At 45.9% G+C, this 15,871-nt stretch overlaps 1 protein-coding gene across 2 annotated transcripts in view; it reads right to left on the bottom strand.

Moving 5' to 3' along the window:
* MED12 (mediator complex subunit 12) overlaps positions 1 to 15,871 on the bottom strand; it is a 37,169-nt gene that overhangs the window by 15,440 nt on the left and 5,858 nt on the right. For both annotated transcript variants that reach the window (XM_065077692.1, XM_065077691.1), the window contains exons 7-26: positions 15,486 to 15,740; positions 13,353 to 13,499; positions 12,963 to 13,062; positions 12,376 to 12,512; positions 11,425 to 11,556; positions 10,894 to 11,020; positions 10,026 to 10,255; positions 9,529 to 9,609; positions 8,491 to 8,664; positions 8,064 to 8,208; positions 7,011 to 7,129; positions 6,699 to 6,842; positions 5,764 to 5,927; positions 5,375 to 5,506; positions 2,853 to 3,080; positions 2,508 to 2,652; positions 2,116 to 2,236; positions 1,321 to 1,422; positions 492 to 605; positions 67 to 230 (exon numbers count right to left, since the gene is read on the bottom strand). In XM_065077692.1, the coding sequence (XP_064933764.1) occupies positions 67 to 230; positions 492 to 605; positions 1,321 to 1,422; positions 2,116 to 2,236; positions 2,508 to 2,652; positions 2,853 to 3,080; positions 5,375 to 5,506; positions 5,764 to 5,927; positions 6,699 to 6,842; positions 7,011 to 7,129; positions 8,064 to 8,208; positions 8,491 to 8,664; positions 9,529 to 9,609; positions 10,026 to 10,255; positions 10,894 to 11,020; positions 11,425 to 11,556; positions 12,376 to 12,512; positions 12,963 to 13,062; positions 13,353 to 13,499; positions 15,486 to 15,740 (2,961 nt within the window). The remainder of the gene's footprint in view (positions 1 to 66; positions 231 to 491; positions 606 to 1,320; positions 1,423 to 2,115; positions 2,237 to 2,507; positions 2,653 to 2,852; positions 3,081 to 5,374; positions 5,507 to 5,763; positions 5,928 to 6,698; positions 6,843 to 7,010; positions 7,130 to 8,063; positions 8,209 to 8,490; positions 8,665 to 9,528; positions 9,610 to 10,025; positions 10,256 to 10,893; positions 11,021 to 11,424; positions 11,557 to 12,375; positions 12,513 to 12,962; positions 13,063 to 13,352; positions 13,500 to 15,485; positions 15,741 to 15,871) is intronic.

Genomic DNA, 15,871 nt, shown 5'->3' with positions numbered 1-15,871 from the left:
AAGTCATATGGGATACATCTGTCTGTAGAAGGGACAGGGACAAACCTAGAGATGGGAGAGACTCACCTGTTGACATATACTCCTTAGTACATACTTGGCATAAATATCCAAGCTAGCTGTTTCTACAGTTACTACCCGACCGCCAGCCTTCCTGGTGCCCAGCTCATCATCCATGAGGTCATCGACACCTCCAGGGTGAGAAAAGCCAGAGCCTTTCAGTTCTGCATCTCCTACAAGCAAAGCATGGGTGTCACTTGATCATCAATGCTAAACCCAAAGCCTGACCCACAAAACATTCTGAGGTTTTGCAAAGTCTCTCTGTGATCAACAATCGCTCTGCAGCTAATAGATATGAAGGGCTTTAGAAAAGCCACAGACCCACCAAAACAGAGCTCCTCTAGCCTTCTGTACAGCCAACAGATGCAACACAGTGTCTTTCTCCCACCCTCCTGAAAAACACTCTTACGGTTCAGGCCCACACAGGTACGCACCCAGGACAAACACAGCCTTCAGCACTGCAAAGACAGCTCCATCCACAATTCGATTCTGGGAAGCTGCCAGTAAGTGACGGTCACAGGAAGAGCGGATTCCCACCGTGGGTTTGTCTGCAAAGAGGACAATGGGGAAGGGTAATAGCCAGCAAGAAAGAAAGCCACAGGCTCCAGAGCTGCCTGAATTATGTGCCAGCCAGTACCGTAGAATCCAGCTCAGAGAATCCTGAGGTTATTCCTTCTCCCAGCAGTAACATGGGATCAATTTAATTAAGTTTCAGTAAGCATAATGTCAGTCACACTGTGACAACCGAACCATGAAACACAAGTGGGGAGCAGTGCCTGCATCATGAACTCCAAGCTCCAACAGTACCCTAACCTAGAGTACAGGCTGGGTTTAGAGATCTGAGCTATCAGGATACTGATGAGGAGCCAAGAACAGAGCTTCCTGGACTGCTTCCATCACCAGAAAAAAAGCGCTGTAGAATAGCAGCTTCTGGCACCAAGTTAAGAGGCTATGCACAGCTCTAGACATAAAAAAACGAAGTGATCATTACTCTAATGGCTTAGTGACTGCAAGGCCACCTCTACTGGCTGGTTTCCTGACTCCAAGGGCCTCCTCTCCAACATGCCTGCCTACCATGGAGTGACATAAATGGAAGGATATCGTTCTTTGTCTGCTGCAGAAAGCAGTGTCTCAGGCTTCGCCTGCTTTATTCAAAGCAAGCAGATCATGATCTCTAATCATAGGGTCTAGGATATCTTTTCTTGAGGTGCAAGAGCCTCAGTACTTTCACAATAAAGAAAGGCTCTACTTTCATTCACTTACTGCCATCTTGCTGGCATGGGTTCAGCTGCGGAGTCTTAAACAGATGGAGTAAAATCCGGCAGGTCAGACGTGCTCCTGGTTCCGAGTCCTGTTCACTGCAGGCTATGTAAAGAAAACAGTCAACTGAGATTTCTTAAGCACTGGGGCAGCTGACTTTCAATCCAAAAGCTATTCACAGTGCACTGCCCTGGAGCAGCCAGTTGAGAAGCTGCAGCAGCCTTATTGTATTTACAAATACGGAACATGTGCTGCAATTAACATGCAAGCGAGTAAATCCATCAGTATTATCCCCAATGACATGCACAGCACTCTGCCGGCTCCATGTTCCCAGCTCCACCCTGTCAGTCTGGGTGCTGCAGTCCCCAGAGCACGAGGAAGGCTGGTGGCCGAGTCAAGGCACAGTGACCCAGGCACTGTAGGCCAAACCGGTTGGCTGGCTGCTCTAGCCAAAATGCTAAGCTGAACTGTATCAGCAGTGGGAGGTGTACTGCTGGAGTTCAGAGCCGTGTACAGTGGTCAGACAGGGTGGCCAATAATATCTCTTCGTGCTTATTTCGGCTTGCACACAAACTCCAGAGAGCAAGACACTGAAAAACCTTAGCACAACCAGTTTTTGATAGAAACCAAAAGGACATAAACTTTCTAAAGCAAAATGTTCAGTTCTCAAGTACCATACCGTAAAAGAAGTGTTGGACACATGTTTCATAACTATAGAGTTCACAAATTATCTATTAAAGCACAGGCCTTTGGGCCAGAACTGAGACCAAGACCAGCTTTCTGACAGGACGCACTTACCAGCATTGAGGAGCGAGGGGATGGCAGCACAGCGAATCAGGTCCTCCAGCAGCAAGCACTGCCGGGCAATGAGAATGGCAACAAAGGTGGCCAAGGAATCATGGAAAGATAAGTCACTGACCTGGAAGAGAGGAGATCAGCTAGTGATCACAACAGCCTCTGCCTCATTCCCTGTCAGCAACTCCTCAGCTTGCCTAGGAGCTTGGGGGTAGAAGGGCCCATAATCCCAGGTCAATGTCCATGATCAGCCCAGGCTGCAACAAACACCAAAAGGTAACCCCAGTACTCAAAGCATCTCCCCTGTCCTCAAAAGACAAAGCCTCTGCCCTCTCCCAAGGGATCCCTCCACTCCTGCTTCAATTCCTTTTCCCCTTTTGAATGTTTGCACTTGCATCAACATTGCAGAGGAGATCATTGAAGCCACAGGTCCCATTATTGGAGGAACAGCACAAAGCTTTGAGCACACCCAGCCACTCGGCGCTTAGAGACTTGCAGTAGCCAGTTAGCTCAGCACACAGGATAGCAATGTCGTTCACCCTGTTAAATAAATAATGAAAAAAGCAGAGGGTCACCTTTGCTACTCATGCATGCCATCATGTCAGTGATTCTCTAAGGGACCCCAGCCTTGGCTCCTTCTTCCTCACACCCCAAGACAGCCAAGGAATGGCTGCTGGCTTTCTTACCCTCACCTAAAGACTTTACTATCTCAGTAGAACCATGAAAGTTCTGGCTCTCACCTGTCCGGATCATGGTGTCCCACACACACGTGCATAAGTGCATTACAGACAAAACTGTAGCGGTTAGCTGGGTTTTCATTAAGGCTCTTGCCCAGGTTGGTGTATGTAAAGTTATGTGCAGATGGATTTTCAATAGTGTCAATCATAAACTCTGGTTCCCACAGCATGTTGGAGTCAGATGGCTCAACATTGCAGTAGATTGTGTTTTTCACCTTGGAGCAGAAGTCACTAAACAGGACAGGAAAGAGATATTAGGAACACAAAAAAATTAAGCTCCTATTGAACTCTGATACAAACAAAGCAATCCTGTGCAAGACAAGCCCTCCCTGTGCAAGAACATGTAGAAACTCAAGATCACTGTGTACCAACAAACACTCTCTCAAAACAGTGAAGATGGTTCTCTGCTGTGGAAGCACCTGGAAGTTATGGAAGTTACCCATGGGCTCAGGGAACACAGCATGCGAAAGGTTGTTTCGGGTCAGGTTGGGGAAACACCTCACTCAGGACTTGGTATCAGAACAGCTGATGCCCAGAGAAGAGTTTGGGAGCAAGGCAGGCACATGGCAATACTGCTCCCGCAACCCACCTCTGCTGCAGCTTATGGCTCAACAGATTTTCAGAGTTAAAGATAATGCTCTCCACAACAGATTTTCCTCCTGCAAATCCGTCCACCTGCTTTTTGCATCCAGTAGGTTTTTGACATTCACATTGTGGAATGAGTTCCAAGTTAACTATCAGAACTAAGAAGTTTATTCTTTTGTTCTGAACCTACCATTTGTTATTTTCTATTCACTCCTTTTTGCACTTGTATTATAAGACATATGGAACATTCAATTTATTTTTCATATCAACCAGAACTTTACAAGCTTCTATCATTCCCTCTCAGTCCTTCTCTTCTGTGAGGTGGAGATTCAGTTCATCACAGGTCATTCCAAATCTCTGGTCATCTATCCACTCACCCTCCTTTGGGCCCAACTCCACTGCACGTTTTTTGTAGTCTGTTGCCCCAAATCACAAGGCACAGTTGTACCATGACTGAAATGGTGGCCTAATGATGCTCTCTGGTCTGTTCTCCATTCCTTCCCAAACATTACATAACATTTAATTTGCTTTTTTACTGTTCCTGAACACTATGATGACATTTTCAATTATGTATCTCTTACAGCTTAAAGATCCTTTATCCAAACCAGTAGCATATATGCATCACTACACAGAGTTTGGAAGGGAACAAGGACAATCCTATGTGCATTACTTTGTTTAACAACACTAAACTTCATCTACCAGTTTATCCCCTAGTCACCATCACTGCGCCCTACTACAACAATCTGCAGCCAACTTCTATTGCCATATGCTGAATAATGGTTATATGAAAAGTTTTGCTATCACCACTCACGCAACTTCCCATGCGTATAACACCACAAGCACTAGCAGAGTCCTATGGGACTCCTCAGGGAGGGATCACACTCAAAATACAAACTCCTTCCCACTCCTTGTCTCCATCTCAAAACTATTGTTTGCCTGCTAGAGGATGTTCCCTTTTTTATGTGGCCAGTTATGTTAAAGCCTTGCTGAACAACTTTTGGCAATTCAGTTAGACTAAGATCAGGTTCTGCATTTCCATACATGTGTTGACCCCTTCAAAGAGCTTCAATGCACCTGTGACCACCTCTTGCTCTCAGTTCAGTCCAGAGAGAGACTTCAAAGGCTCTCAGCAGCCAGGATATAGACAGCTGACACCACTGCACAAGCCACTGTCACAGCCCTGCAATGGGGGTAACACCGAGGGTTAGACATCCCTATGGCACACCTGCACTGGGAGTGCTAATGGGGAGCTGGTGTTGTGAGAGAGGACACCGTGAAGCACTGCACTGGGAAACTGGGTTGTCAGGAGAATTACCCCTTCATGGGATCCTGTGAGCAAAAAGCCAGGGAGATCTGTGGGCTCCACCTCTAGGCTACAAAGGAAGGAGCTCCACAGGGAGCTGGTGCGGGGACAGTTCCCAAGAGAAGAACTGCAAAGGGCAGAAGGCCACAGAGCAAAATAAGCCCACAGGAAAGACCTTGGAGGCAACATCAGCAGAGCAGAACCTGAAGAGCCAACAGAGGCAGATAAGGAGTCCAGAGTAGCACAGGAACAAACCCAGAACCAAGCAGAGCAGGTTCAGAAGCACTCCAAGGATTAGGGGGCTGAGCATAAGCAGAGAACATTTAGGATGAACTGGTCAGTCATCAGAGTTTGGTAGGAACAGACCTCTCCTGTCCTCTAGGAGTGGGATAAGAACAGAACTGTAGAGGTGCAAGAGGATGACCAAAGGCAATTTACCCAAACCAACTTGACAATCTAAAAGTCAGGATTATACACTGGGTCATTACTGCCTGTAAAACAGGAACTACTCCCAAGGCTTCAGTTCCCCATTGAGAGGATCTAAGGGACAATCCTGTCAAACAAGATCATAAGCAAAGCTTAAGCCAAGGTGCTACACTGGTCAGCACCCACTGCATCCCACCTGCCTCAGACTCACCTAAAGAGCTCCCCAAATTTACTTTTGAGGTGACTGCAGGAGGTATACAGGTCGTAGAGATAGGCCAGGATACAGCGCTCTGCTGAGGAGCCATCTGAGCGGTTCATGCCATGTTTCACTACCCCACACAAACTGTATAGAGACAAAAAAATGTTGTGGCAAGACAAAAAATAAAATCTGAAGGAATAACCTCATTATATAGATATCTTTCTGAGCTCACAGCAACAGTGTTCCCTGGGTAACATACCCTGTACCCTGCAAATTCTGTGAGCTGAACCCTCAGGCACAAAGTTGCTGCCTTTTAGGAAGGACAGATATATCCTTGCCCCCTACAAGCCCCCACAAGATATGTTGCTTCCTTCCACACAGTGAGGGGAAGATTCCCTTACCCTTCGAAGACCTGAGCCATCTGGTCCTGGTTCAATATAAGGCAGGAGTGATAGTGCCGCAGCACAGCCACGATGCACAGGCACAAGCTGGTGGTGTAGCTGCCAACAAGGTCGGAGGATTTCAACAGTAGTTCTGCCTCCACCACGCTCAGTTCATTCAGCAACTGCACCCAATGACAGAAAAACCCTTCAACAGCCACAGGGGTAAGGTATGGTCAGAAATGGAGCAGGCACACCACACCCACTGCCCACAGGACCTGCCAGAAAAGGGACTGGCAGACACTTTCTGCCTAGAGATGTAGCCCTGGAATAGTTGGCACCCGTACTTAGGCACAATGTCTCGCTCAGTACAACGGGCTGTCAGTGCTTGGGTATCAGAGGGCAACTGGGACATGGGCACAGATAGTAGCAGTAGTTCAGTAATTCTGTCCTGCAAAAATCTCACTTGGCTCTCTTTTTAAGGCTAACAGCCTCAATTCCATCAGCAACCACGACACCTGGCACAGGCTGCAGAAACCGCAACAGGATTTTAGTAGGACCGAGAAGGCAGCCTGTGCTGCCGTGTGCCAAGGATCCTTCAAGGTGAGCGAGGAGGGAGAGCTGCCAGAGACAGACGATCCCCTTCACACTCTGAACAAGGCCTTGCTGCAGCCAGAGCCAGAGATGCAATGCAAGTCCTTTGGAAACAACCCTGAAGCCTCTGAAAGAACAATCCTCAGAGCAGAACATGTAAGACTACCTGCCACAAACTCTTCCTAACAGCTGCAACCCAGGAGCACAGCAATGACCATCTAATCTGACCACCTCCATGACACAGGCCAGAGGGTCACCAATGATCCCAGGAGCAGCCCAACTATCGCAGCACAGATCTGCTGCTGTTCAGGCTGACGAACGCCACCAACCCCCCAAGAAGCGTTAGACCACACTGTGCTTACCTGGATGGCAAAGTCAATAAGACCACTGATATTGAGTGAATACTCCATTAAGTCAAATATGAACTGCACGTGCTGTACCAGAGGCAGGTGGTACGACATTCCCAAGGCAAAGCTGGTGATCTGTTCCAAGACATTGCGAGATACCTGCAAGTGCAAGACAACACACAGTACTATCTTCACACACAGTACTATCTTCCTGTGCAAAAGTCCCTCAGCAGGTCCATCTCTCTTTCTCTCCAGGAAGCTGCTCTTGGTAATGCAAAGGGACATAGTCAGGGCCAAAGAAGGACAGTAGTCTTTAAAGTTTAATACCTGAGATGTGACTTGGTGCTGATCAAAGTGAGAAAGGTGCTGGAACTTTGCAAAGATATCTTCTGCTGTTGGGAATGCTTCTGGCTTGCTCTTTTTCCTCTTTTGGCCTTCCTCTCCACCTACCAAAGTTGGAAGGATCAGAAAACAGTATTAGGCTATCTTCCTCATGAGAGGAGGACTAGACATCAGCCATCAGCACGTGCCAGTGCCTCAGCAAGACCAGTCCCTGTCATGCAGCACAGGCAAAAAGCCGGAGTCCCAGACCTTAAGCTGATAAGGACCATCTTGAATTCAAAACAGCAAATTGCCAAGGAAGGAATTCCCAACTTGAGAATGACAGCAGGGTTAGCACCTAGTTTATACCAAGTAAAGATACTCTTTGAAGGCAAAAAATACTTTCATGATTCAGAGATACACTGATTCCCTGATGCGAACAGATGTTTTGGATTTGAGATGTTCAGCCTCAAATTTCTGTCAGGGCACCTCATCTTTTAAAGAATCATCTTGCTATCACATTTCAAGTTGCCTTTCAGGAATCAGACTAAGAGAGAAAATAAATTGTAGCTAGACTCTCAGCTAATGGAAATCAGAGGCTCTCTATTGACTTTGACACAGCTATCCAAATTTCCCATCCTATGCACTTAGCATGTGCCCCAAGTATATGGTATGCTACATTTAATCAAGGTCTTTGTCAAATACGCATAGACAAAGTCCTCTTTGCTTCTTGTGCAAGGATCTGGATACAAGAACTACATAAAGGAAATTTGAAAAGCTGAAGTTTTGGCCAGGGTCTGACTCTGAACCTGATACAACTAAATCGTCTTCTGAAGACAAGTCCAATTAAATGGGTATTGTGAGCAGAAATCCAATTGTCTTACTTGCTGGTTAGCATATTTGGGAACAGAGCACCATTCCAGACTCTCAGTGACTGATACAGCTTACCAGGCACTGTAAATTATATAAATTCCTTTCACTGTGAGACTCCAGACAAAGGAGCCAGTCAACTGGAATGATGTTCTTGCTACAGAAAGGATTGGCTCAAGCTCTACTAACCTGTCTCTGCAGTGCTCTTTCTGTTTAAGACTTTTAGAATGTCTTTGGTTATTTTCTTGATCGTATGGCGAGCATCGTCCCGTTGTTTTCCAACCCCAAAAAGAACTACCAAGCGCTGGTTACACTCATGACTGCAGGACTCCTCCTGGGGAACCAAAAGAGGCACTGCATTAACAACTATGAGCCTGGATGCTTTAATCTTGTTGCACATCTGAATCTCTTCAAGGAAAAAGGAAAGCTTCATCTCAGAAGTTGGTTGAGTAAGCAAGGAGACTTCTTGCTTACTTGCTTACATCACCTCCTGCAGTAGTGTGGGAAAACATGACTGCTCCTTACCCACCTAGAGCAGTACTGCAGGGCAACGCAGCAACCTCACAACCAGAGCACAAGGCAGCAAAAGGAAAACGGTTATGAGCAGGTCTCGTACCTGAGGAATAGGAAAGTGTGTTGCGTACTGGATGTGCCGAGGCTGGTCATACAGGGATGCTAGCATTCCTTCCACAGACTTATCCTTCAGCAGAGGCTTTGCTTCCTTTTCAGGATCTGGTTTCTCAGGGGAAGGGCTGGCTTTAGATTCACAATGCATTGGAGGAGAAAACATCTAGGGAGACATAAGAACAAGAAAAAGCAGTTAGGGAGCATGGCCATGCAACGGTGAAGACTGGTGAAGGAAGGTACATCTGCTCAGGAGAAGGAAGAAGGAGGGCTGGAGGAACACCCAGTTCTTAGGGCAATGACCAAGGCAATGTGCTAAGATACTATTCCCATTTTTGCTTCTGGTTCATGTTGTAAATTGAGTTAAAAACAACAGGAAATAAATAACCATGACTTAGGATTTTGGGAACACATAACCACCACACAATCACAGCACATAACACCTGCCTAACACATACCTTGAAAGGCCAGAAATGACTAGACATATGTAGGCACTCAGAGATTTTTCAGCCACCACAAGTTATTTTTATTACTAAGTGCTTCATTCAAAGCATTCTGTAAACATGAACTATGCCCTCAAATATTACAAAGAACTGTAAAACTGAAGAAGAACAGAAGATCATACAGTTCAAAGATAGCAGACCCATGTGTTCTCCCAGGCGACCAAGAAAACCTCTGCCAACAGCAACTGGTCACTCCCAGTCTCCTTGGTGCTATCATGGTCATCCATTTCCTATCCACTTCCAAGCAGCCCACTTCCTACTGTGCCCAAACAACAGGCTGGCAGTGGCCAGAGCGTAAGAGACCCAGGAATGACTGGGCCTCACTTGACTCTGATGGACTCCAACCAGCATAAACAGGTTATATGGATTTTTTTACAGTGTCAGCTGCCTTACAGCCCAGCCACTTCCAGCATGCTGCTTCTACAGCAGAGAGGGAGCACATGCACAAAAGCAAGGTATGTGCTGCCCCTGGTCCCACTACAACCAACCTACTTACTGAGTAGCAGGTAGAAAGTGCAGGAACATACCGAAAAGTCTGTCTTCTCCATGTCATCAAAGATCATGCTGGAATTGTGGTCGATGTCCATGGGCTCAGAAAGACCTGTTTCCTGGGAACAGAGAGAGCAGCTTCACACCTCGGTGATCCACAAGGGAACAAGAGAGCATTTCTTTACTACAGCACTCAATGTCCATGTTGAACAGTGACAGCAAAATGCCAACACACCCATGTTTCCCGGAAAGCTGGAGCCTAATACACTGCAAACATCAAGGACGGGCCTCATGATATGCTGCTCTGAGCAATACAAGATTTTCCTATCTGCCCCTTTACATTCTGCAGGCCCTTTCCAGCCACTTAGAATACTTTTGAAACGGAAATTCTAAGGAAATAGCTTGGGAGAAGGAGAAGCATGAGTCACTGGTATGTGCTCCAGGAGGTAATAGCAAGGAGGCTGCAAAGCTGGTAAAAACAGGCAAGTACAACTTGAAGACATGTACAGGAAGGCCATGGTGCTCGTGCTCTCACCTCTAGCTTGATGCCACTGTTTCCCTCTGTCTCCTTTCTGTCGTGTTCCTCAGCAGGGTCATCAAAGGGTGAGGGCGGGCGAGGCCCATGAGAATCCATGGCAAGATCACCCCGGGATATGAGTGTGCACATGTAGATGTTGTGAGAGAAGACGTCATGTCGGATTAGCTCACAGAACAGCAGTACAAGGTTAAAGAACTCCACCTTCTCATTCTCCTTCCCAGGATCAGCTGAAAGGACAACACAGATAGTCAGGGCTGAGTTCTTCTGCAACACTCTGAGAAACATCAGCCACATAACCTAGGGCTACAGAAGGTGTTTCCAGAGATCTCAACGTAATAAATGACTGATACACAGTTCTGAGATTACAACAGGGAAGCCCAATCTCAACAGCTGGCAATTAAGTCAAAAGCTCTCCAGTTAGTCTCACAGACCAGAGGCACAGGACTTTAGCCTGAAGTGCCATTCCTGGATGTACAAACAGTTGCCTGCATCATTCAGAGTCGTATTCTGTCCCCCTTAATCTGTTTGCAGTACTTCCACTGAAAGACTATTCCAGAGCTTTGTTATTAATACTTCCTAGTTAGAAACCTCCTTCTAGTTCTCAGCCTGAGTTAATTCCCAATTAGGCTAAACTAATTTATTCTTGGCCAACACTCTGTTAACAGAAGTGCTTCTGCATTATCTTTCTGTTGTCTGGCCCTCCAGGCTGTCTTCCCTCCCTCTCCCAAGGTATGCTCTGGATTGCAAGGAAGCTCGAGAAAAAATTAAGGTACATCCAAGACCTGCAAGAGAAGAGCACACAAATTCCAAGTTTGCAGAAAAGGGAAAGCTAGAAACCGTGAGACCACAAATTCTTATTACTTACTTAGCATAGGAGCTTGAGTGTCAAGAAACTGCATGAGGACATCCTGAAAGACAGGAGCGCTGGCTGCTGAGAGAGAACCCGAGGAGATGGAACCCTTCTCGTCCACAACTTCAGAGTCTCCACATCTCTGCAGAAACAGAAAAAAGTACCAACTGCTGCCACAGAGGAGAAAGTCACTATACATAAACCCCCAAAAATAGGCTTTCAAGAGAATTTTCCTATCTTACACTTTCAAGAAAGCCACCACACAGGTTTCTGTAAGCTACTTCACAGTGTCCAAGTACGCCAGTACTTCTGGACTGCCATCACCTGTCTTCAAACACATCCAAGAAATGGGATATACTCCATCCCACAGGCTCATTTTATGACCTACCTTGGGTTAAAAGGAGCAAATGCCATAATTAACAGCACTAGTGTTAAGAGGTATTGTGCCGATCAGCCTCTGCCTTTTGGTGTACTAGTGAGATAACTGCAGTTCAGTAACCTCTGCTCTCCTTTGCCACTGCTAGCCTTCCAGGAATAAGAATTTACCTCAGCCTCTATCTCTGCTTGACGCTTCTCCAGGAGTTTGGCCACAACCATAGCCCTGTGGCGTCCAGAGCGTTTATAGCTGACAGCCCACTCACACAGCAAGGCCACCACTGCATCGTCGTCTGGGGAGATCTGTTGAGATATAAGCACTACAGTGAGAACCTGAGGCAAACAGAAGAGGTTGGCAGCCCCAAGGCCTTGGACTGGATGTAACAGTGGCTTTATTTCTAGTAGAGGCCAGCCTAAGACTGTTACATTCCTCTGTTTCTAAAACAGACAACAGACATGAACCTAGAGCCCTCCTGCTTTGTCTTTGCTTTGATTCCACATTGCAGCATGAGGTGATCCACAGCCCCTGACACATATCCAGGCTGGCTTTGCTTCAGAAAATCACCTCTCTTTCCGCAGCACATCTATGGAGTGCTAATCTTAGCACAGAGTGAAACACAACTTCTCAACAGCGTTATACAAAGTCTGCAAACTACCAGTCCTGCAGCTCACTTCCTGCAACCAATGCAGTATTGGTTGCAATTCGGTCCTATACATCATAAATATGTCACCTCCCAGGCTAAGAGGAACTTCAGCTGTGAGGTCCCAGACTCCCCAGAGTTTGACAAGGCCAGCATTTACTTCTCTCAGACACATAACACGTCTTTATCATCCATCTGCTATTCTGACTGATGTCTTCCATCAGGAGACTCTCCTCAGCTGTGTGGATTCTCTCAAACTTAACACATATTTGTTAGTGTAGACTTTCTAGAGCACAGACTCCCCCATTCTCACTTTAGTATCTCCCTAACTTAAAGCTGCACGAACTCCTTTTCAACGGAGATCGCATCTCTTGGCTAAAGGCCACCACCTAGTCAGCTGTCTGCAGACACAGGACAGTAACTGTGCAATATAAACAAGAACACAGCCATGACCAAGACCAGCAGCAAAGTCCCAAGGCACCTCATGACTGTCTTTGGTTGGACCCAGACCAAATATCCTGTTGTACAAGGAATCCAAAGAGTTGCTGAAGTCAGATCTTTCAAAGCTGTGACTGTCCAGAACTTCTAAAGTGTGCAAGACACGGCCAATAGTGAAACCTAGAAGGGAAGAGAGAAGAGAAATGTGTATTTGGAAACCACTACAACTGACTCTGGAGCAAACGTTTCTGTGAGCTCATTGCTCAGGAGAGTGCATAAGGAAAGCTGTACCCATCAAGCAAGGGTCCACCCAGCTTAGTATCCTGAGTCTCACAGCAGCCAATAGCAGATATTAGAAGAAAGCATCAGAACATGGCACGTATACAAGAGTATAGTTCCCTGGCACACATTTCCAGCTTCCAGTAACAGAAACTCCCCCTATACCTGGGGAAATGGACCCATGCAAGATTTTGCACCGGAAAGAAAAAGAGCCGTTTGTTTTTCTTCACTGCTGACAGTAAACACCAATGTCAGCAAATAGGAAAAAATCAAAGAAAATAGCCAGACAGGAAGTTTCTCACAGTAACACATGGAAAAGGGGGAAAGAAACTTTAACCTACAGCAAGTTACCTGCTGTGGTTTCCTGGCACTTGTCAAATGACCAGCGAACCTCCACAGCCTGGCCACGTTCCTTTATCTGCTGCTCAATTTCCCTCAGCTTTGCCCGAACCTAAAAGCAATGGACTTGTGTAAACATACAAAAGGATGCCTTAGAAATCTTGTGTACGAAATTATCAGAAAACAAAGAGCACAACAGTAATTCTACGCGAGGTTAGAGTTTTCCCATCTTCCAAGGACGTCACTGTCTTGCTTATAGCAGAATGGCAGCAGTTAATTCCTTGGTAGTGAAACAGCACCTCCAGCTCTGCTTATCACACAACGTGAAAAGAAAATCCTGAAAGAGCTGAGATTCAGCTATTATCCTGGACCACAAGAGCTCCATTATTGAAGGCTGCGCACCTGCTGTGTAAAGGCTGAGTTCCCTCCTGGCATGGGCAAATTGGATGGGGCTATAGGCAGGTGGTCCAGCGGAGAGCCAGTCTTTATCCTGCTATCAGTCAAGGAGTAATGCCACACGAGGGCACTTGGGCAACACAAAATTATGCTCTGCAACAGACAGGACAGTCAGTATCAATGAGGAAGTCAAGGTCGAAACAATTAAGTTAGATTACTTTGTACAGAAATAATCACTCTTTTATCCTACTGCCCAGGCATTCATCATCCTGTAAACATATTTACTATTGGGTTTTTTTCTGTTCTAAGCTCTGAAAGAGTCTTTGGGCTAAATACAATATTAGAGCAGAAAGGAGTAAACTGGTACTTTTGCTGCACTGAGTTTCTTGCCCTAGGTATGTTTAGGAAGCAAAGATCAGAGTTCTACACTATCCAAAAGCAGCAACATGTTGCTGCAGAGCTCCCTGCTGCTTCTAAACAGAACTTATTTTCTATAACTCACACTACCAATGCAGAATCCAACCCTCACAATCCAGGAGCAGCACTTATATTAGTGACTTAGAGCCCCCGTCAAGACTAAAGTGTGAGAATGAGTCAACAGACCCAAACTCATTATACTGTATTATTTAATAATAACAAGTATGATTATAGTAATGATTATAATAATAATGCTATTGCATATGTGTTTTCATTCTTTTATCTTGTGCAGACACCCACACAAACACTGGCAAAACTTCACTGAATTATTTCTAGGATACACCCCTACAGCTTCTGGCTCACAAGACACCAGACAATAAGATGGGCAACGAAGGCTGTTTTAAACACTCAAACCAAAGAATCCATCATATCTTGAGAACATTTGAGCAAAAATTAATTCTGTACACTGTTAGAAATGCATCTGTTTCCAGCCTGATTTTACTCAGCTCCAACTTCCAACCACTAGATCTTATTCTGCTTTAGCCTTATCTACTCTCTGCAGATCAGGTCTGTAGACCTTCTATCATAAGCTCTTCTGAGACATAATAAAAAAGATCAGACTGTCATTAACCAGTTTGAACTTTTTAAGCACGTTGTGTTCAAACCCCAAATCAGCCAAATCTTTGAGGTATATATGCTTGTATATTTTCCCCAAAGTAAGCTCCCCAAACAAAGGCCTTTTAAAAAGTCACATTTTATCACACAGAATCTAGAAAATAAACACCTAAACTTTAACTGAAAGTGACCAAGAAAGACTTACTAGGAATACAAAGGGGTTATTTCTAACCTCCGCTTTGCTCTCTAGAGCCTTGCAGACAGATCCTTGTAGCCAACAATACTCTAGGAATTTTCTTTCTACCCTGTTTGAGAGCTGGCTGGCTACTTCTTAGTCCTGTCAGGGCTCCTTGATCTCAAGTTTCTCTGTTGAGCTGCAGGTTCCCAAGCTCCGTGCTCTCTTCCTCTCTACCTCCTGCTCCATTGTGCGCTCTCTGGAATCTCCTCTGCTTCAGTGCTCCTTTCCTCCCTGGAAGGGGCAATCTCCACTCCTTTTGCAGGGACCCACCTGTCCTAGTCACTTTTACTGCAAGGTATGGTTTAATCAATTCCAAGTATAAAGATTATGAGTTCAGAATGGTCCCTTTTCATAGCCTCCACTCCTTAGTGGTCTGCCTAAACCATTCAAGTTCTTCCACAAAGAAGTGGGAGGGGTTGGTTTTCGTGTGTGCTGGTTATTTGGTTTGTTGGGTTTTTCTGATGAGGTGCTGTTTGTTTTTAAGAGTTCACAAAATTACAGATCACTCATTTCTGGCATAATTTCCCTTACAAGATGACAACCTGTTACTAACATACAAGATGTAGTAACTCTTTCTTTCTCATCCCCTCTTCTGCAAAGCTTTCCCAGTCATCTGAGGCACCTCTGAGTAGTGTGAAAGGCTCTATTTAAACCCTTTTTTCTTTTTTCAGTCAAGGGCACTGCTACAGCACTGACATGTGGTACAAAAGTTCTGTAACACGTCAGCAAAGATCTGCCCTTTGGCGATCGTAGTTTGATATCTCTGTACTCAGGAAGTTGCTGACTCAGACTAATGATTTTTCTGTGATGACATTCAATACAAACTGTCCCAGTTGACCCCACTATCACCAACCACTACTCAAACCTACCTGGAGGATGCAGCTGAGCCCATAGACCACTGGCCGGTGCTGGGGGCACAGCAGTAAGTCACTGAAAGGGCTGGGAGGAGGATTCCCTGCAGCTGGCTGAGGTGCAGGAGTTGAAGGAAGAGGATTCCCTGTCTGGGCAGACAGGATGTGGGGTGGGTGCCCACCAGCACCATCCAGCTGCATAGCAAGCCTGCGGGTGCAGAAGTAGGCCAGACGTCTGGACAGGTACGCTGACTGCACAAACTCTCCAGAGTACTATAGGGAAAAGGGAGGAGGGAAACATCCTCATTACAAGCAATGCAAGAGAAACAGTACAGACAGTATCATTTTACAGAGAGCTCCTTAGCATCAGTGATTACCCACTGGCTCCTCATCATCAGAATAAA

This window comes from Columba livia, chromosome 12 (assembly GCF_036013475.1).
Source record: "Columba livia isolate bColLiv1 breed racing homer chromosome 12, bColLiv1.pat.W.v2, whole genome shotgun sequence".
In the NCBI taxonomy this organism is placed as follows: Eukaryota; Metazoa; Chordata; class Aves; order Columbiformes; family Columbidae; genus Columba; species Columba livia.
This window is presented reverse-complemented; position numbering and strand designations above follow the sequence as displayed.